General features: G+C 32.0%; 2 protein-coding genes across 2 annotated transcripts; one reads left to right on the top strand and one right to left on the bottom strand.

Moving 5' to 3' along the window:
• Positions 1 to 464: 464 nt before the first annotated feature.
• Positions 465 to 4,541, top strand: LOC122599482 (putative disease resistance protein At3g14460). The gene has a single exon (XM_043772002.1). The coding sequence runs from the start codon at positions 465 to 467 to the stop codon at positions 4,539 to 4,541; it is 4,077 nt and encodes a 1,358-aa protein (XP_043627937.1).
• A 10,315-nt stretch (positions 4,542 to 14,856) lies between these two features.
• On the bottom strand, positions 14,857 to 15,394 carry LOC122602335 (small polypeptide DEVIL 10). The gene has a single exon (XM_043775031.1). The coding sequence runs from the start codon at positions 15,370 to 15,372 to the stop codon at positions 15,193 to 15,195; it is 180 nt and encodes a 59-aa protein (XP_043630966.1). The 5' UTR covers positions 15,373 to 15,394; the 3' UTR covers positions 14,857 to 15,192.
• Between the last annotated feature and the right edge of the window lie 6,675 nt (positions 15,395 to 22,069).

The following is a 22,069-nucleotide window of genomic DNA, read 5'->3' as shown; positions in this document are numbered from 1 at the left end:
CTCAACATTGAAATGTGTCATAAGAAATCAATAACAGTAGCCGATTATAAGTGTCTACTTACGAATTATCTAATTTTTGGTCATTCTTTATAACATAAGAGCCTGTATCCCTTCTACGGTAATGCACAAAGGACAAAGCTATCACCATACATACAACATCATTTTTAAAATTTTTTATAACAGTATAAATTAATCAAAATCAATGATATGAATATCAATTTCCCTATATCGAATATATGAAGATAATAATTTTAAATAAAGACAAATATATATATTGACAAAGGAGGAGACACTAGCTAGATAGACTTACAAGTAAGAGAAATATATGGACATGAAGTGTTGTTATCCGATGGTTATTGTCAAAAGTCAATCAAGTAACCCTCTTTTGGTTCTTGATCTGCGAAATTTCCATAATAAGATTCTCTCAAATCAAAACTAAGCCTTAAGAAGAAACAACCTATTCGATGGAAGTTTTTCTTGGTGCGTTTGTTACTGTGTTGTTTGAAAAGCTAGCATCTGCTGACTTGGTCAGGTTTGCTCGATCAACAGGTATCGATTCTGAACTCAACAAATGGAACAACAAATTGTTCCAGATCGAAGCTGTCCTTGTTGATGCTGGCCACAAACACTTAACACATATATCTGTTCAGTTGTGGCTTAACAAACTCCAACATGTAGCTTATGACATCGATGATATACTCGATGACCTGACCACTGAAGCTGCACAACGCCAGATGAATGGAGCCGGTACCAACACCAGTAAGGTATTTAACATCATTCCAACCAAATTTCATGCTTTCAAATATGGTCGTAAGATGGGTTCTAAGCTAGATGAGATTACATCCAAATTGCATGCTCTTGTCGAGGAGAAAAATCTGCTGGGTTTGATTGATAATATTGTTCAAAGATCAGATAAAAAACGATCCGAAGAAACTTCACTGGTTGATGTAACCAGCGTTGTGGGCCGGGAAAGGGATCAAGAGATATTGCTGGGGAAGCTTTTGGGAAATGAATCATGCAGTCTAAACTTCAGTGTCGTGTCCATAGTTGGTCTGGGTGGGATTGGCAAAACCACTCTTGCTCAAGTTTTGTACAATAATAAGAAGGTGAAGGATCACTTTCAACTCAAGTCATGGGTTTGTGTTTCTGATGAGTTTGATGTGTTTAGTATTAGCATGGCTATTTTTATAGATGTGGGTGGTGTAGACAAGAATTTTAAAACTCTGAATCAGCTCCAAGTAGCTCTTTCAGAAAAACTCTCCAACAAAAGGTTCTTGCTTGTTTTAGACGATGTCTGGAATGAAGACATCAATCAGTGGGACCTCCTCCAACGCCCTTTTTCTGTAGCGGCACCCGGAAGTAAAATTATTGTCACAACACGGAAGAACAAGGTTGCTACAGTTGTAGACTCCACTCAAGCTTACCCTTTAGAGATTTTGTCAAATGAAGAAGCTTTATGTTTGCTTGCTCAAAATGGCTTCGGTAGGCAGAATTTTAATTCACATCCAACATTTAAATTGATTGGTGAAGGTATAGCGGATAGATGTGGAAGACTACCTTTGGCTTTAATAACAATTGGAAGGGTGTTGAGATCAAAAACAAACTATGAAGAATGGGAGGAATTATTGAATAGTGAGATTTGGAACTTACTAAACGAAGGTAATATTCTTCCGGCCCTAAGGTTAAGCTACTATGATCTCCCTCCGCATTTGAAGCAAATGTTTGCTTATTGTTGCTTAATTCCCAAAGGTTATGTGTTTCACATGCATGAACTTGTCCTACTTTGGATGGCAGAAGGGTTCTTGCACAGGTCAAATGGCAACATTTCAATGGAGAAGTTTGGCCTTCAATGTTTTAGAGAGCTAGAGTCAAGGTCGTTTTTCCAGCATTTAACTAGTGATAAATCACGATACACAATGCATGACCTCATTAGCGACTTAGCAATGAATGTTGCTGGAGAGTTTTTTTATATGTTAGGTGATAATAAAATGGTTGTTGACGACAGAAAGGAAGTGTTGGAGAAGTTCCGCCACTTCTCTTTTTTTCGTCAACAATACGGACTTTACAAAACGTTCAAGGCATTACAGAAGGCTCGACGCTTGAGAACATGCTTAGCAATGTCAGTTGATATCGCTGGGGGGCAGGCTTTCTTTATATCCAACAAGGTGCTTGTTGAAGTACTTCCCCGGCTAACTTTCTTAAGGGTGCTAAGCCTAGCTAAGTATGAAATTAGAGAGGTACCGCAGTCAATTGGCAGTCTTAAACATTTACGGTACCTCAATTTTTCTGATACAGGCATCACAAGTTTACCTGAAAAAATTGGTGACTTGTACAATCTACAGACTTTGTTGGTACCTGGTTGTACAAATTTATCTAGGTTACCAAACAGTCTTGTTAAGCTGATAAACCTGCGGTACCTCAATATTTCTAAAACTGACATCACATGTTTACCGGAACAAGTCGGTAACTTGTACAATCTACAGAGTTTGTTGCTTTATGGTTGTCACCGGTTTTCTAGCTTTCCAGATAGTCTCATAAAGTTGATAAACCTTCGGCATCTTGAGATCACGCATACTCCAAGGTTGAAAGAGTTGCCCATGGGGATTTGTGGATTAATTGGTCTACAAACTCTATCCAAAGTTATTATTGGAGATGCTAATGGGTTCAAAATATCCCATCTTAAGGACCTACAACATCTTCAAGGATGGCTTACCATTGAAGGACTTCATAAATTGACAATTTCAACAGAAGCAAAGGAAGCCAACTTACAGCTAAAGAGGGGTCTTCGTGATTTGGAAATGCACTGGGGTAATGTCTTTGATATTTCTCGAAACGAGTTGATTGAGTTTGAAGTGCTTGAAGGGCTAAGACCTTTTGAGAAGTTGACCAACATCAAGATATTGAATTACATGGGAAAAAATTTTCCTAGTTGGCTTGGGGATCCCATGTATGATTGCTTAACTCAGATTACGTTACGTGGATGTAGAAGTTGTACATGCTTACCAACACTTGGACATCTACCGTCACTTCAAAAGCTGTTAGTTGAAAGCATGAATGTGTTGAAAAGGGTGGGTTTAGAGTTAATTGAAACTGCAAATGGCAATGCATTTCCTTCACTTGAAGTTTTAGAATTTAAGGATATGGAGGGTTGGGAGGAATGGTCAACTATAAATGGAGGTGGCAAAGATGGAACTGCTGCATCATTTCCCTGTCTTAATGAGATTTCTATTATAAACTGTCCGAAACTGGCTATATTGACAATTGAGCCAATACATTCACTTCGGGTTCTATATGTAGAAAGATGTTCAGCAGTGGCTTTAAGAAGCATGATCGGTGTGTCTTCAAAAATTACTAGATTGACAGTGACAGAAGTTAATGGATTTAATGCTCAGCTGGATGGAGGAGTATTAGAGAATCTTGGAGCAGTAGAATATCTAAGCATATCAAGGTGTGACGAACTCAAATACTTGTGGGAATCAGAAGCTAAAGCATGCAAGATTCTTATGAATTTACAGGGGTTGGAAGTAGGAAGGTGTAAGAATTTGGTAAGATTGGGGGAGAGAAAGGAGGATTTGGTGATTCGCATGGAATCTCTTAAAAGTGTAAGACTCGATGATTGTGAGAGATTGGAGAGTTACCATTGTGGTTCCGATAGTATTGAGAGGCTGGAGATTTCTGCTTGTGGTTCAATGAAATCGTTGATCTTCCCAGCAGTAGATGATCATGACTTGTCATCCCCTTTCAAAAGTCTTGGAATTTCGGTATGCAAGAATGTGGAGGTGAATTGGCTTCTAAGCAACGCGTTGTCATCGCTTACCTCTCTTGATATCAGGGGAATGCCAAATCTCAGGTTATTACCTGAAGAATGCTTACTTCATCTCATCCAATTGAGAATTATGGGATGTGAAAATATAGAATCCATTCCAGAGAATGGTTATGGTTTTCTTCCCCATCTTTGCCTAAGATCTCTTCAGATCTATGATTGTAAGAATATAAAATCATTTCCACATGAGCAATTGCCAAGTCTCACATCTTTGACAGACATGTGGATAAGGTATTGTCCAAGCATGGGCTACTCGTTTCCTGGTGGTTTGTGGCCTCCTAATTTAAGATACTTAAATATAGGAGGATTAAAGAAGCCGATGTCAGAGTGGGGGATGCAGAATTTCCCAAGCTCACTCGTTCGTTTATCATTACATGGTGAAAATTCAGGAATGGTTTCATTTACAGAAAGCAGAAACAATACTTTATCATCATCATTTCTACTTCCATCGTCTCTAACTTATCTATTCATGAGAAACTTTAAGGAATTGGAAACAGTTTCAAAAGGAATGGAACACCTCACCTGCCTTGAACATCTTTTTATTTGGGAATGCCGGAAGCTAAAAGATCTACCAGAGACACTACTCCCTTCTCTATCAAGTTTGGGGGTGAGTTATTCTTCCTTGGAACTGAGAAAAAAGTGTAGCAATTATAGAAGAAGAGGTAAGTACTGGCGGATCATCTCCCAAATTCCTAATCATTATATCCATGAAAAATAACAGTAATGATGAGGGACCTGGGAAGTTCTGCTGATCCCTACCCTTGTATCTGTGTAGATCAAAATTTTCATTTGGTATCTCGGCCAAAATATTCACGTATCTCTTCAGGAGATGCAAAATTTTTGTCTCAGGTGTCACCCATAATAGAAGATGGCCAGGCCTCTTTTCTAATACTCTATAGTATATAGATCTGTGAACGTACCAACAGATTTACAATGTTGGTGACAATGTAAGAATATGAAATTCTAGTATGTATGAAGTAGTTAATTTTTCTATGATATAGTGTTGTATGAGTTTCAGATTGCATGTCAAAACATGTACTCGATCTTTGGCCGGTAGATAAAAAATAGGAGGCATATCATATAATCTTCTTTATTAGTATGTTAACCACTATTAGTTACTGATACGTGAAATTTAAGAATGAGAATTGGAAAGATCGAGAACGCATACCTGCTGATATATCGATCTCTAGGCTTTTTGTGCTTCTTCAAGAATTTAACTTTCATCTGGATCAACAATTCTAGGCTTGTCTTGTGATTTATGTAGTCTAAAGTGATACATGTATCACGTGATCTCTGGCCATTAATTTTGTGTTACATGTGAAGGTGACAAAGAATTGTTGGTGCCCATGTAGTCAACAGAATGCCTGAAGTTGAAGAATAGTGGAAACTGCATAGACATAGCTAGGTAGTTGAAGAAAATTTTGTGTATTGCCCTGAAGGAGGACATGCATCATGTTATTCCAATCCGATGATAGATCTTTTTCTTCAATGAAAATTATTAGATTGGTTTTATATCAACTATATATATATTGATTTACATTCGAGCATTTTACATGGAAGTAGAATAAGGCAAAACGGGAACAAGCTACACTGCTAATCTTCTTGTAAAGCAAAACCAACATGTTTAAAATTAAACTAAATTCATAAATTTTGGTGTCATAACGTTACAGTACGTGCATGACGTGTTGAACCAAGTAGGTCAACGACCTCAATTGCGAGAACTGAGGCTACCAAAGGTATCAAATGTAGATGATAAACGTGACCAGACAACTTGAATACGTATGGACCAGATCCATTATTTATGGTTTCGTCTACAAGAACTTCAAATAAAGTCATCGAAAACATGGAATTATAAGCTCAATTGGTAATCCATGGAATTATATAAGGTAATGATGGATATTCATAACTAGTTTGACATGAGAATTTGAGTGTGATACTTTTGCTAATAATATCCGATGATGATTGTCATTTTCATCAACAAAGAAGTATATCAGTACGTACATACCTAGAATGCATTATAAAGAAAAACATAATGCAACAATCCAAATAAATATAAAACACCTAGCTTTGAGAAGCTAAATCATAGTTTGGAACTTAAGTTAAGACCACATGATTACATCATATGGGTTTTGATTGTTTTGATTGTTTTCTGAAAATTAAGGTATAGACATAATTTGACTTTTATTTATAGCAAGGTGAGAAGTGAGATTATTTGAGAAGTTGAGATTGTAAAACAAAATGCAATCATTTTCTCCCATATGTTGGCAGAAGAAAGTAAAATAGGTTTTTGGGAATGATAGAGATATAGGGAAGGAGAATTAGTCCATGTGGTTTGTGTTCATTGTAGCTGGACGATTTTACCCTCACGTGACAAGTACGTGAGGGCTTAACGGCTAAAAAGGGACAGACGTTTGTAAGAGAGACGACTGGCAATGAAGAGGGAAAGTCCAGGAATATCTAATGATAAAAAAAAATACAGGGACGAAAATACGAATCGAGCAAACCACATAGATGATTTGTGATAATTTCTCTTATTTTTATTTGATTTTTTTGTTTATTTATATTTGAATATTAATGAATTAGATCCCAAAATTAATTTCGTTTAAGACTTTTGAAAAGTTTAAACCGGTGCTGCTTAGATGTGCATTAATCATAGCTTAGCAAAATCTGATAGAGCTAGAAGTTTAAGTTGTTTGGTATGTAAGAGTAATAATTGAATTTATATAGTAGCTTAGTAACTCGCGTATTACACGGACAGATAAAGAAAAATGTTTATAAATATCATGCAGTTCGATAATATATATATATATATATCTACCAATAAACTAAAACAGGATTGTGATATTCCTGAAACGACACATGGCGTAATCCTTGATCGACATGTGTCCTTTTAATTTATTTAGTTTATTAAGTTAGCTTTTTTTAATTGTATATAAATTCAATTTTCTTATTATACTTAGAATTAAACTCTAACTCTTGGCTTATATATACAAAACATATTATAACCTTATTTGATTAAGCGTTTTTTCATTAATAAAATTGTCTCTTTTTTCCCCTTAATTCTTCAATTCTAATTACTTATATTTATCATTACTGTTTATCATAATTTAGCCTATCAGTTTACTTTAATCACAATTTATTTCATACTCACGAATGATATATGTGAAATATTCACATTTCTTTATGATATAATCTATATAGGCATATAGTTACCGTACATCGTACGAGTATTAGGACTAGTATATATATATATATATATATATAACCTTAAAAGAAAAGCATATAACTATTTGTATATAACAAAGTGAAGATATATAATGGAGGATGGAATAGAAAAAATCAAAAAATTTAATTAGATATGATGTCATAATTGTTTCAATAGAACTAACACGGTACCCGTGCTATGCGGCGGTGGTCGTGGCGGCGACGGTGTGATGGTTGGACGGCTGTTGGTGGTGGAGCGTCGGTGAGTTGTGTATATAATTGATGTAAAAGGTTAATGGACATACTTTAAATGATAAATGATTGACAGTGTAATTTAATCATTAATGTTAAGAGGATAGTGTATATGAAAGTATTTTAAGGGGTGTTAAGTAAAAATATTACATATTTTTAACATTACCAAAAATAAAGAGAGCTATATTTTTTATAATATAGTATAGATATGAATAATTAATAAGAAAATGTTCAGCCAAGTAATTTCTTTTATTAAATATAGATGTAACACAATATTGTTTTATAAATATAAGAGATTTATGTAACCGTCACAAATATTTAAAATATATTATCTTATTACTTTGTACAAAGTGTTGAAAGATTCGACAAAGATTTTATTGCAAATGGTCCCAACAGAAAATGCAATGATCGAATTTCACACGCAATTTCCACTTCGTCCATTTTGGTATACTGAAAAACAGAGAACCCACACATGATATTGGCATGTGTACGCAAAGCTTCTCGAGGCTTAATTTAAAACTTCTTGCCAAGAAGGTTCATAAAGTGACAATACAAACATGGTTAGTCAAATTTAACACATTTGTCTTATAATAGAAAAGAATTGATCGAGCTATGTAAATCACGAAATTGGATATCATTAGTTAGGTCTTTAACTTTGAGATATTCCATTAAGATTCAAATCTTACTTTTTATATTTATATGGATATATTATTGGGGGGTTTGTTAAAAAAATCAAGTTAAACAGAATACAAACTTTTATTCAAATTTTTTTTTTTATGAATATCATCGAAAAAAGTGATAGAGATGTATATCTCATTAAAGGATTGTATATCTCCCCACAAATTTATGTAGTTGATAGATGTATCGTTTTATATGGAAAGAATTTTCACCATTCTTTTAAGGGATTATTGTCTGTAGATGTAACCAACTATTATAAAATGTTTATATTATGTAAATATCTCGTAAAATGTTTATGTAATATAATGAACTTTCAAATCCTGGTTATTATATGTACTTTTGGACATATGTGAGAATCATATAAGCTGTCACTTGTAAGTTTTTGATTGGTCATGTACATCCAATAATCGAGATTTGAAAGTTCATTACATGACATAAACATTTTACAAGATTTTTACATAACGTACATATTTGGTCATAGTTAGTTACATTCATATGTAATAAACCCTTTTTTAATGGTTTCTTAGTTTCGATACCATATATGTATGTTATGTGTTGGAATCGATTAACAAAGAAATTGACACACCAATAATCGATAATAACGTAAACAAGGAAAAAGCAAGAATCTAGTTGCATTAAAAAGGTTGAAGGAGAATAATGGCGTAATAGGTATGGGAAATGTGATGCGATATGAGCTTTTTTTGAACGAATTTCTCTTTATCTCCCTTTTACTGTTTGGCTGATCTTATACCAAGAAGTAAGATTCACATTCCCATCTTATTTAAATTTTTGTGTCACTTTGTAGTTCTTTATTATGATACGAGTTCACACTAACATTAATAAACAGCATCCAACTAACTAAATACATTGGACAACTTGCTATATATAAAGCAGTTTAGTCGTTAAATCTAAAGATCATGCGGCCACACATGACCCTTTACTTCACGAGTAATAATGTGGAATCTCCACAAAAGTTGTCCCATTGATTCATATAGGTCAAAGACATACTTATACTACCATATAATAAGTAATCTATGATATTAAAAATTAGATATCAAAACTTTATATGCATGAAATTTTTTATCCACTAACTAGGAAGTACCTCAGCTTATATGGCAAGAAGAAATTGCTCTCTAAAATGCGCCATTTCGGAAAAAAGACAATAAATAACATCACTTGTTTCCAACTAAATGTCCAAGTTATTTTTTCTTGATATATCTTAAAATAAACCTAACAAAAATGGAAGTTTTAATAATGATATGTCAAAAGGAAAACTTGAGCAACATAACTTAAGATAATCAACTCAGGATGGTGGGTTGGGACTTGGGGTGTAGAGATGGTCGGCGACTTCGTGACGGTGGTTTGCCGACAACGGTCAACTGTGGCATCTGAGGGAGCAAATCGATAATAGAAAATGGAAGGTGGGCGTCTTAGTGGATGTATTACATAATAGTATGATTTGGCTTCTAAGAAAATTGAAGATGGATTGAAATTATGCCTGCAAAATTTAGAGGGCTGACAACATATGAGTGGTGAAAGAGTGGTTGGTGTCATCACTCAGTGGAACACTGCCGCCAACAAATTTGAGTTGTGAGTTCAAGTGGTAGACCACTCATTTCATTTATGTGTGGTTACGTGTTGCAAACCTTTTTTTATTGGTCTTTTCCCCTTATGTCTTTTATTATTAATATATTATAAAGTATAATGTAATGTGAGTGGTGAGTTGTGAAAAAAAAATTTGTGATATGATTGATTCGGAGTAAGTAAAGTTACAGTAGGAAAAAAAATGGGATGACAACCCTCTTAGAAGCTAAATTCCAAGTCTTTTATCTAAAGAAATAAGAAGTTTTTTTAAAACCTTTTAGGAAAACAAACACTGCCTAAGAAAAAGACATACGTTATAAAAACAAAATTCCAAAAATGTCATAAACCCGTGTAAAAGTCAGTCATATCATATTATAGGTTTCTAATAATCTTTTTAAAGAAAGGGTCTAAATCCCTTTTTTAAAATCCAATACCACAAAATGTATGTTACCATTCTAAAAACCGACACCCATTGTTTAAAGTAAACTAGCGTTGTACCCGCACGATGCAGCGGGGAATAAGAAAAAACACCGGTGGTTTGATGGTAGTTTGTGGGGCGGCGACAATGAAAAAGAAAAAAAAATAAGCCGGCGGCAGTGGATGATGGTTTTTGGGGCGGTGGTGGATGGTGTTTATGGGGGATAGCGTACATAAAAGGTGGATTGCGGCGGTGGATTGTGGTATTTGGGGCAGTGGTGGATGGTGTTTATGGGGGGAGAAAATCAGAGAAGGGGGGAGGGAGAGAAAATCGGAAATCGGATGAACGTATGTGTGTGTAATGAGCATGATGGAGAAAAAATAGGGTAGTGTAAATTAAGAAGGCATAAAAGACATTTTAAAGGTAGAGGTGTTAAAAGAGGTGGATAGTTTATTTATTAATGGAGTATAGACAAGTAATCCATCCAAACTCCAAACTTTGATTCCAAACGTATCCTTAATCCAAAGTCTAACTTCACCAACCTTATAGGAAACCAAAAGTTAAGAGTTGACATTATATTCACTAAATATAACCAAAATTGCCCCCACAATGTTTATATATCTTTCTTTTTGCATCACGATAAGATTATACCATATAACAAATTTATTAATTAATAATAATGCTAACTTATTATACATCCATCAATCTTATAATATGTAAGCTGACTATACTTGAAACTACTTCAATGAGTACGAATGAGTAACATAATTGCTTCATTTTTATTACTCCTAACTTGCATAATAGTATCGCATTTATCTACTTATTCAAATATCACTTAACCAACTACAACTTGTTATTCGAGACAGCTGATAATAAAATTTGTTGGCTACAAATATAAGTCTTTATATATATAAAAAAAAAAATGAAGTGAAAAGTCGTCTAGCCTCATTATGATGCGAAATGGATAAACATATGGTAATTATGTAGCGGTTTAACCAGAGTATTCCTCTTCTGGGTCGATTCTCATGACCAACAAGACTGGATGTACTAGTCTATTTTCAGTAAAAACAATCGCTCTACGTCTTAAGCGCAACATGCCTAGAATTCGGCGCTCGATCAAGCTCTTTGCGACCAAACAATAAAAAAACAGCTTGTTCGAAGTACATGTTATACACATATCATGACATATAATTATAATATGATTATACACATAATTTTATAATATAATTATATATAAGTAACTCAAAATTAAATTTCTAACCAGTCTTAATTTAAAAAAAAAAAAAACTTATATACATATTGAATTCTGGAGATATAATAACAAAAGCAACAAAATTCATAATTTCCATATCATCATCATCATACTCTTTGTTAACCTCATGAATTCATTCCTCAATTTTCCGATCATTTTCAACCGCCGCCGCCGCTCAAATTACTTGGCCGGATTTCACTCAGCGCCGCCGCGGACGAAATCACCTCAACCGCTGATAATTTACATCAAAACCTTCATCAAATTCAGTCTATAAAAACATGATTAATTAATCGGAAACAGAGTGATTATTCCAACAAAGAAGCATGGAAACGCATCGCCGGAGTATATAGAATCTCGTCCGGTGTTGTTTCGCCATCGTTAAGCAACGTTTTTGAAAAGTGGCTTTCCGGCGAATTCTCCGGCGGTATTCCGTCGATGATCGGAATAAGTAAGTATATGTATCCATTTAGTGTTGAATTTTCTTTTTGGATAGAAGGCAACTGGTGTGAGTGAGTTTATATATATATATAGTGCAAGAAGTTGTGAAATGAATTGGGTCCACACGATTTTATTTTTTAATTTTATTCATTTTGTAATGTCGACTCTCTCACAAGTCACAACATATTTACTTGATATTTTTAAAAGTTGAAAGAAAAAGTAAATATTCCCTCAGTCCCAATTTAAATATCATAGTTTAATATTTTGGGTCTTTCTTGTTTAATTTTAACCGTCTAGATTTCTATTTATGTTATGTAATATTTGATGTAATATATATAAATCAGTTAGGTTTTAAATATATTTTATAATGATATAACTTTCGCTGAGTATTATAAAACAAAAAAAATAATATTAATGGTCAAAGTTGTGAAAGATTGACTTGGACAGTCAAACGTGAACATTTAAATTGGGACGTAGGGAGTATAAAATAAGTTAGTTATGGTAAAACAATTTTTCATCATAATATAAATAAGAAAAATAGAATCAGTTATAACTAAAAAGTGATCGAGATGTTATAATTTTAAACGTTAAATTTTGTTAAAAAGTTGAAGGGTTATATCATCAACGACCTTTGTTAGTTTGGCATTTCTAAATCATATGAATACTATACTTTAATCATGTCACATTGTCGTTTATAACGATAATAATAGGTTTGTTGTATATGTGAGCAAGCAATTAATTAATACGTCAGATCGATTGTATATAATAATAATAATAACAAGTTTATAATTTAAATAGAAAAAAAAACACCCTAACCGTATAGAGAATATTACTCAACCAAGACGTATAGCGGTATCTATCAAGTAAGGTTCATGTAGGTAGAAATGGATCAGAATTTTTTTTTTTTTAAAAAAGAGAAAATTTAAAATTCCATGAAAAACAAATATAGAAGAGGTCAAAAAGTTAAAAAATTATTGAACATTTTAAAATTTTATAATTTAAAAATATATGACAAAATCTAAGTTTTGAGGGGAGCATTGACCCTCTTGTCCCCATGCGGTACCGCCACTGCATGTGATAATTGTTCACATACGAATATACGAACATCAAGTTATAATTTAAAAGTTTTTATAATTCTTTCAGTTAAAATGGTTTTTACATGAACCTTTTCCCGTACCTTTATACATATATCATTTAGAATTAAATTTTAACAATTTACAAACTTTATATACTTGACCTGAAAAAAAAAAACATAATCATATTTAATTACATGTATAATGTGTAAGCATAAAAAGAAAAAGTATTATATGTCTTTACTACACACTACTTGCATATATAGTTGCATGGTTGGTTCAAATATGAAAATGATCGACATAGACACATAGCTAACAGTTGGAAAATCAATATTGTCACCTGCCATGCATCCTCCATAAGAAAAGGACATGATAATTTTATTTTTTACCTTTCGTCTTTTTAGCTATTTAGAAACGTGCAATTCTAATACATTGTATGTTATAACTTATAATTTATGATTCATACATGATGTGCTAGACTGCTAGCTAGCCGGTTAAATATATTATGCCTCTTCTAGAAGGAAAATACGACGTACATGCATCACTCTCTATCAGTATATATATAGACTTAAAAATGTAGATTACAGATTTATTATTATAGATTATACTAGTAATATATAAGCCAACTTTTCGATTGATTCAAAGGTCATGCATCATTGAAATATAAAATCTGAAACAAGGATAATCCAAATCAGAATCCAAATAATTCAATTTCAATAAAAATTAATCATATAAGTCCAATTAGTTCATAGCATATAATACCATATTAATCATTCATGAGTTACGCTAAAAAAAGGAACGAAATCTCCTTTAAAAAATGATGTAAGATCAATTGGTTGAGTCATTTTCCTATTATCCAGGGGTAGTGAGGGTTCGATCCCTGTAAAGCACATTTAAGAGGATGTGATTTGGAGTTTTTCTTTTTTAACACTTACTCGGTTAAGATATGACAAATCTGATTTAACACTTACTCGATTAAGATATGACAAATCTGATTAAGACAACTGACTACTTTAGCTTAAGTGGGACCTCACCCTAGCTTAGCTGGTAAGGCAGCTCGTAGTAGACACAAGACGAGCTCGTCCAATTTCATTCCACCCTCGTCATTTTTGGAAGGTAATGCCAGCAATAGTTCCAAGCTTGTCAAAATGAGGCTTGTTCGGAATTAGGAATGGATTGGACGAGCGGTGCGGGGCCAAGGTTTAGTATCCGTTGCTATAATAAAATATGGAAAAGGTAAGGAAGAAGTCTTAATGCTAGGCAGTAGCGGATCCAATGAACAACTAGGGTGGTCACCACCCCACCCTCAACCAAATTTTTTTGTTAGTTTTTTTTTTTCAAGTTAATAATTAGCCTCCGGAGTTACAGAATGAATGGCAACAGCAGTGGGTTCAATAAAGATATAAGGCCAAAAAAGAAAGAAAGAAACCCGTTGGAACGAAGTCTGAAATGTTGATGGCTGAGAATTAAGAATTTCATTTGCAGGGTTACAAGAAGATGGTGGCGGATGTGAAGCAGAGGAAGATGACCCAGTTTTTATATTTGTCCATTTAAGCCCTTGATATATATTTAAAGTTTTAACTTAGTCCCCAAGCTCTTTAATTATTACTTATTAAGATAAAATAAATTTCATTACTACTCCACAATTACCTCTCACCGAATTAAAGATATCTTTTTTTTAATTTTGAGTATATTTAGTTCATTCAGTTCGTAACAAAACTGATACTTTTGCAATTTGATAATAAATTAAGCTTTTGATCAATATATAAAAAAAATATTTATTTATTACTTCATACATTTCATAAATTATATATTGTTTCATTTGTATTTGTATATTATATATATATATATATATTGAAAGAATTTAATGTTAAAAAAAAAAAAATTTAGGCCCCTCGTCATAAAAAAGTCTGGATCCGCTATTGATGCTAGGGGTAGTTCTTAAATTGAAACATGCTGACGTGACATCTAGGAAGAGCTGAGAAAGATATTTAAGAACACCACCTAGTAAGAAAGGCCTAAGTGGCTTAGTTACTATTCGAGAGTTAACGGTTGTCATTGAAAGAAATGTCTCCATTTTAACTATATATCTAACAAAAGCGAGCTTAATTAATTTTGATCTTGATCATGTGTGTTGTCTCGAATAAAAAAATTTATTGATCATCACAAATTATTTACATAATGAAGTTTGGATCCTTGAACATTTTCTTTTAATCAAAAGTAAAAGAATTTCAACTTAGCTTCTAATTACACGTACACTAGCAACATATATACACAAATTCATAATTCTATTCCCCTCTATATCATTCATAATTAATAACCCTTCTTGGTAACCTGATCATGAATTCATTTCCGAAAAGTTGCCTCTCGAAAACCATTGCGGCCTTGCAGGGCTCTATGCTCAACCGCTGATAATTGATATCAAATTCTTAATTAATTGGTTGTTAATTCGATATTCTAAATTTTATGATCAATCGGAAACAGAATGATTGTTCCAACAAAGAAGCATGGAAACACATCGTCGGAGGATATAGAATCTCGTCCTATGTTGTTTCGCCATCGTTAAGCAACGCTTCTGAAAAGTGGCTTTCCGGCTGATTCTCCGGCGGTAGACCGTCGACGATCGGAATAAGTAAGTATATGTATCCATTGGGCTTTTGCTTAGTTTTAAGACTTTGGATATTAATAGGAAATTGTGACCCGTGAGTGAGTTTACTTTATATAGTGCAAAAAGTTGTGAATTAAATGGGTCCACTTGATGTTCTTTTTCATATTTGTTTACTTTTGTGATATTGTCGACTCCCTCAATATCAAAATTTATAAAAACTTAATATTTGTAAAAGGTTTAGATAAGAATAAATAAGACATAAAATATGACAAATTGTTCGGTTAATATGAAAGTTACGTGGTTAACTATATAAAAGAAAGAAGAAACTGTGATATGTGTTGGTGTTTTTAGTGTACGTCCTCGATCATATAATGTGATTGTGATTTATTTAAAATGAAAGAAATTCGAATTAATTCTATTACAGTTTAGGGTAAAGTCAATAGATATTTTTTTAAGTGTTTTTTTCGTCACAAGTGCAATCATTCATGGTTACCTTTTCATCAAAAGATATCATTGTCATTTAAGGTGGGAATAGTTGAAAGATCTTTAAGTTTTAAGAGAAGAATCTATAAAAAGGTAACTTTTTTATATAAAATTCTTAATAAGAGCAATCTATTTAGTTTTTCGTCTATTTAAAATATTATATTTTAAAAAATTTCACAATAAAGGAAATGTCATTAGTTTTTAACACTAACCTTCCGTTAAATGTCACGTCATCGTGCAACGTCATTAAAATTTGATTACGTAGACTTCCCTCTAGATTTTACGACCCTTCCCTCCTTGGAGCGAGCCATGTAGACACCCAAACCAATAACCAAGCAATAAATCTGCCCCCAAAATGAACCTACACACACAATCAAAACTTTATACACGTACTCACACAATTCGACATCAAATCTTTATACACTTACACAATACAAAATCGACAAGAAAACTGGTCAACAAAAGTCAAACCCAAACTAGATTTGATGGCAGAAGTGAAACGAGGATTGGTTTTGGATTGTTCATGTGGGTGGACTTGGTAGGGATGATAATTTAGACGGTTAGAATGTTCCAAAATTGATTGAAATGATTTTAAAATGAAAATGATTTATAGATAAAAATGATTTGAAGAAAAAAAGTTTTACCAAAATTAATTTTGAAGAACAAAAAGGTTTGTTGGTGGCAAAATGGAGATTTCGGTGTTATCCATTCATTAGTTTGTGATGTTTGAAAACAAAAATTATGAGCATGTTTTGAGGCTTCGAGTTCCATTCGTTATGGTCCGCACAGTAATGTTTAATTTTAACTGGACATTTTGATAATATAACTCATAATTAAAACCCAATAAGCCACTTTTAATCTATCGAATTATCACCTGGGTATCAATCTAAATATCAAATTCCTGATTAAATTTTGATGGGCTTTAAGCGGTAACCCAAACAATTAAGAAAAAAAAATAGTGGAAATAAGAACAAGACGATTGATATGACGTGGCATCATGACGTGGTAATTAACGAAGGACCGGTGTTAAAAACTAATGACATTCTCTTTATCGCAAAAGTTTTATAAATGGAATCCTTTTAATAGACTAAAACTAAATAAGTTCCCTTTATTAAAAATTTTGTATATAAGGTTACCTTCTTATGGATTTTTCTTTAGCTTTAAAATCTAAAAATTCAATTCCATTTTTTTGCAAAATGGTTAAAGGTCTCATGGAGTCACTTTACTTTCATATAACAATTGTTTACATCTCATTTTCATTCTACTTTGTAAAAGACAAAATTGAATTTTGTTTGATTTTTTTTTATCTATACTCCTTTATAAAAATTTTAAGGGTAGTATTAAAAGTTTAGAATTTTTGGGACATGGAAAATATCAGCTTACCCTTCTCCTTAAAACAAAACACAAATATCCCAATTTCTCTTTCTTTCTTTCTATATACCAAAACAACACATACCCATTTTATTTCCGTCAATAACCACCGTCGTCGTCCGTCATCTGGTCTCGGCCACCACCGTCTATAATATCCGCTGCAACACACGATTATCATATTCGTTCTTTTCTAATATATAAATGATTTACAAAGTTTTTGATTCTGGAGGCTAAATTGGGTATTTCTTGGGAATTTAGTCCATATGCAGTGCCGGCTTGATAGTAATACATGGTAAGGCATGGGCCTTAGGCCCACCAGCCACAAATGCCCCCAAAACTTCAATATGTTAAGTTAAGCTATAAGTAATTGACTATATGGATGTATTTTAAAGGTTAATAATTTAATAGTTAATCTAAAAAAAATAGCCGCCTCTAATATCTGTGAACATGAACCTTATTTTTTTCTTGAAAATTAAAGTTTCATTACTCATCTAAGGTGATATGAACTTAAAGTGAAAGGCATGTAGCTTTCTTTTTCGCTTTCTATGTTTAAGTTTAGTTTTAACTAGGCCCCCAAAAATTAATCTTGCTTAAAGCCCCCAAAAGGCTTAAGCCGGTACTGTCCATATGTTTAACTCTAGACTAAAGTTATAAACCGAGATATATTCATGAAGGTTGGTTATTGTAAAATAATTATTAATATAAAACAAATAAGATAATGTTATAACCGTTGGATTTGATCAGCTAATGAGTAACTCAATCTTCAATCTAAGATGGCATTTTAGTAAATATAACTGAAAATGTTGGATATGTAAAAAAAGAGAAAGTATGGGCGAAGGGCGAATGGAACGCGAGCCTCCCTTTAATATTTTTCATTTTCAAGTGTAAATATTTAGTTATTTATATTTTTATCTACATATCTCGTAAATTCGTAATCTATAAAATTTAAATTATATACCTCATATCCAAAAGAAGAAGAAAAATGGGGGTTGTGATATTTATATTTGATGCACACGGACCTAAGTTATTATACAAGATCAAATTAAGTTCGTTGTGTCATATTTGAAATTTGTATATTTGGTGTATAAATGATTTCATTATGATTCAACAATACGATAAGTAGCATAACGACTCATAATATAAGTAAATTAAATTATTATGCCATTCAAAAAAAAAAAAGTAAATTAAATTAAATTAAACTCAATATAAATGCCTCAAAATCTTATAATAATACTATCATGGTGCATCATAGTGAACCAAAATATGTCACATAAAATATAAAGGTGTCAAAACTATAATTTGATGCATCACTTCCATAAGAACTTGTCATGCATCGAAATCTTATAATGACATCACGGTGCATCGTATTGAATCAAATATAGTATAATCGTGCATCATATTGAATTTTACAAATTAATTAAATTAAGTTAATGTGTAAGCGTAGTCAAAAATATAACTTGATATATCAATGTATAGGAAAAATAAATTACCATGTGAGGGAAATTATAAATGTAAAATGATGCATAGGCTTAAAAACTTATATAATTTGATTAATTAAGATATAAAATGATCCACAATGATATTTTTATTTCACAAAGTTATAAAATAATAATAAAAAAAGGATAAATATGATGCACAACTAACAATAAACACTTTATAGTTAAAATAAATACCCTTAAAATAAAATTAAGGTTTACAAGTTTATATTTACAGCAAAAGTTACTTCATTTGATTCTGGAAACAACTTTGATTTAAACTTAAAGAATAAAAGAAGACCCATATTCCCCTCGTCTATAAATCGAATTGCAAAAGATAATAATACTGATTAGATATTAATTTACGAAAAAAACGGAAACGTTTACTGTTAGTATTTTTGATTGGTACCTAAAAGGCTAAAAGTACATAATTACCCATATTTAGTTAATATCTAGTTAATGAGTCAAATGACACATGTCTTCATATTATTGTCTTGTTTTACATTAATCTTTGATTTATTTTACCTCCAACCTATATTCATAATCGGTATTAGTGACATACGAGTAACAAATCAAAGTATTTTTTCTTAGATTATTAAATAAATATCAAAGAATATAACTCAAATATATATGATTTAATAAAAAAATTTCTTGACCATTTTAAACATTTTCTCTGATTATTTCAAAAAAAATTATTTAATTAACGAGATTTGAATTAAAAATCTCTCTTAATTAAAACACATCAACATTATCTAACTACTAAATCATGAAAACAGTGGTTATCAATAGACATAGACATGTTTCATCAACGATTAACATCTTCAAGGTTTGCTTTGCAAATAATTGTGATTAACGTGTTTTAACTTTTAACATATATATATGCCAGTATGCCACATCAATACTTAGCTTCCATATAATATCAAGTTTAAAAGCTTCCCTCATATAATAATCTAAATCGTTCAAGAGAAACTCAACCGTATTTTAGCTAGCTAGTCTACTCATGGCTCGTGAGTTTTATCCTACATTAAAATTAAATTATTATATGAACTATATTGAATTTATTAATCTCCGTATGTGTTGGTTAATTTGGTTCTTTTATATAAAAACCAACAATATTTTAGGACGAAAATAATAAGTTTTGATGTACATGTGAGCAAGCAATACGTCAGATTCTATTATAATAATACGGATTTTATAATATGCAAAACGAGAAAAAGCCACCCTAACTACATTGAGAATATTCAAATATGCTAGAAAAATATGTGCTAGAAAAACGAAACTACTAAAATACTATGAAGATTTGGACAAAAGGACAAAAATAATTAATAAAATATAGCTTTATATACAAAAATAAATTACAAATATAAAATATTAATATAACAAAAAGGGTAAATTATCATTTTGGACACCGGCAAGTATCTTAACTTTGATATGATCCCGTGGATAATACATCATTCAAGGGCCATTGTCAATTTGTCATTATATACGATAGTGAAATGATAATAATAATAATCATAATCATATCAATCATAATAAAATAATAATCAGAGATACGTAAGTTACAAAGTAAAAAAAATAGGGTTAAACCATTAAATACATAAAAAGGTAACTTAATTTTTAATGATGTAACATATCATGTTGACACTTAACGAATATAGATTAATGACAGGTGTAAAAATTGTGGAGGAAAAATCAGTGATCGATATGGGTATAGAAAAGAGGTTTTCATTGTTATGTATGTAGAAATGAGGTCTGAATTATTAAGATAAATGTCACGTAGACTTTTTCTAATGATTTGGCATGCCATGTTGAGATATATTTTACTAACGGATCATTTTGGATAACTAGGGACAAAGATACACATTTAACATTTGGGTGCATGAATTTTTACTTCATGATGTTAAATACTGACTGATTTTAAAAATAAATAAAAATTAAGTAATGTGATATACAATAATGAATATCAATGATCTAATTAGTAATTATTGAACTTATGTCTAAATAAACAAATTCAATGAACTTGGTATCAAGTGTTTTACAGTCCTATCAGCTTAAAGGGTAATGGGCCTTTTATGTAACGGCGACAACTACACGTTCAGACGGATTTATATGGAGCAATATTAACAACTCACGTAATACTATATATAATTGAATGGAAATGATAATGATTTTAACATGTAACTTACAAATTTGTCTTTAGAACGGCAGAATGTAACTTACGATTTTACTCCGAAGTGTCCATCCTACCACTCTACAAGCGTATGTATCCATGATTATACATATGGAACATAACAATTCATGATACATATATGGTAGGGATCCGGCATGAAAGAAGGTTTTTGAGGTGAAAAATGTAAAGAAGGTTCAATTTTTTTTTTTAGCTTGTATTCTTCTTAATTAAGTCATAAAAAAAATTAAAATTAAATTTTTTTTCCCAATCTATATAAGTGAGCTATACATATATATTTATATAAGGGTAAGGTATCGGGATTCACCCTTAAATGTATTAATAAGAGGTGCTGGTCGTGTGTGATATGTCATAGAGGTGAACTACTTAACGGGTTTTGTCCTTAGCTGTCATGACCCCGTCATGGACCGAGTCCTTTACTCATGTGATGTCCATTTCATTTCAGTTGACAGTTATCCATTTGTCATCTCAAACAAAATAACCAAGAAACACAAACGCGAATCTTAGGTCACGTTTGGTTCACATATTATGATGGAATTTGATGTAATTGGAATTGAATTCCATTCCTTAGTGCGTTTGGTTGCTCAATGATGAAGGAATATCATTCCGTTGGAATGTCAACATTCCCTCATTTGATGGAATCTCCATTCCATGGGGATGAAGGAAGGAATCTCATTCCGTTTCTCCCTTAAATCTTCAAAAAATGAAAAACATTCCATCAGATTCCATTTTATCAGATTCCAATTCCTTCAATAGATTCCATTCCATCCAAAAACATTCCGTGAACCAAACGCGCCCTTATAGTTTCGTATAGTGTTTGAAAATGATAACTCAAAAAACCATTTTGTATTGGAATAGACCGATTATATTTAAGAAATTCAGTAGACGCTATATTAATGATCAATGTCATTCAGATTAGAATACAAAGATATTTATGAAGCTTAGATGTCCTTGCATATACACAAATTATACTACTTGAAAGAACGTATATGTCTTAAATTCAATAAAAAGGTTGGTGATAGTTATATGCATCAAGGGGAATCAGTATGAAAACGTTCTCGTGGTAAATAAAGTTAAGTTGTCCCATAGACATCAATTCCATGTTTGGATTTGGCACTTTAACGCACATCCTACTATTATTATTTACTTCTATCATAGAATATTTGTGTTTGAACAAAAATCTATACGAGATATTATTGCATAAATATCATTTTTTTTTATC

The sequence above is a fragment of the Erigeron canadensis genome, chromosome 5, assembly GCF_010389155.1.
Source record: "Erigeron canadensis isolate Cc75 chromosome 5, C_canadensis_v1, whole genome shotgun sequence".
Lineage (NCBI taxonomy): Eukaryota > Viridiplantae > Streptophyta > Magnoliopsida > Asterales > Asteraceae > Erigeron > Erigeron canadensis.
The sequence above is the reverse complement of the archived record's forward strand: the minus strand, read 5'-3'. Positions and strand labels throughout refer to the sequence as shown.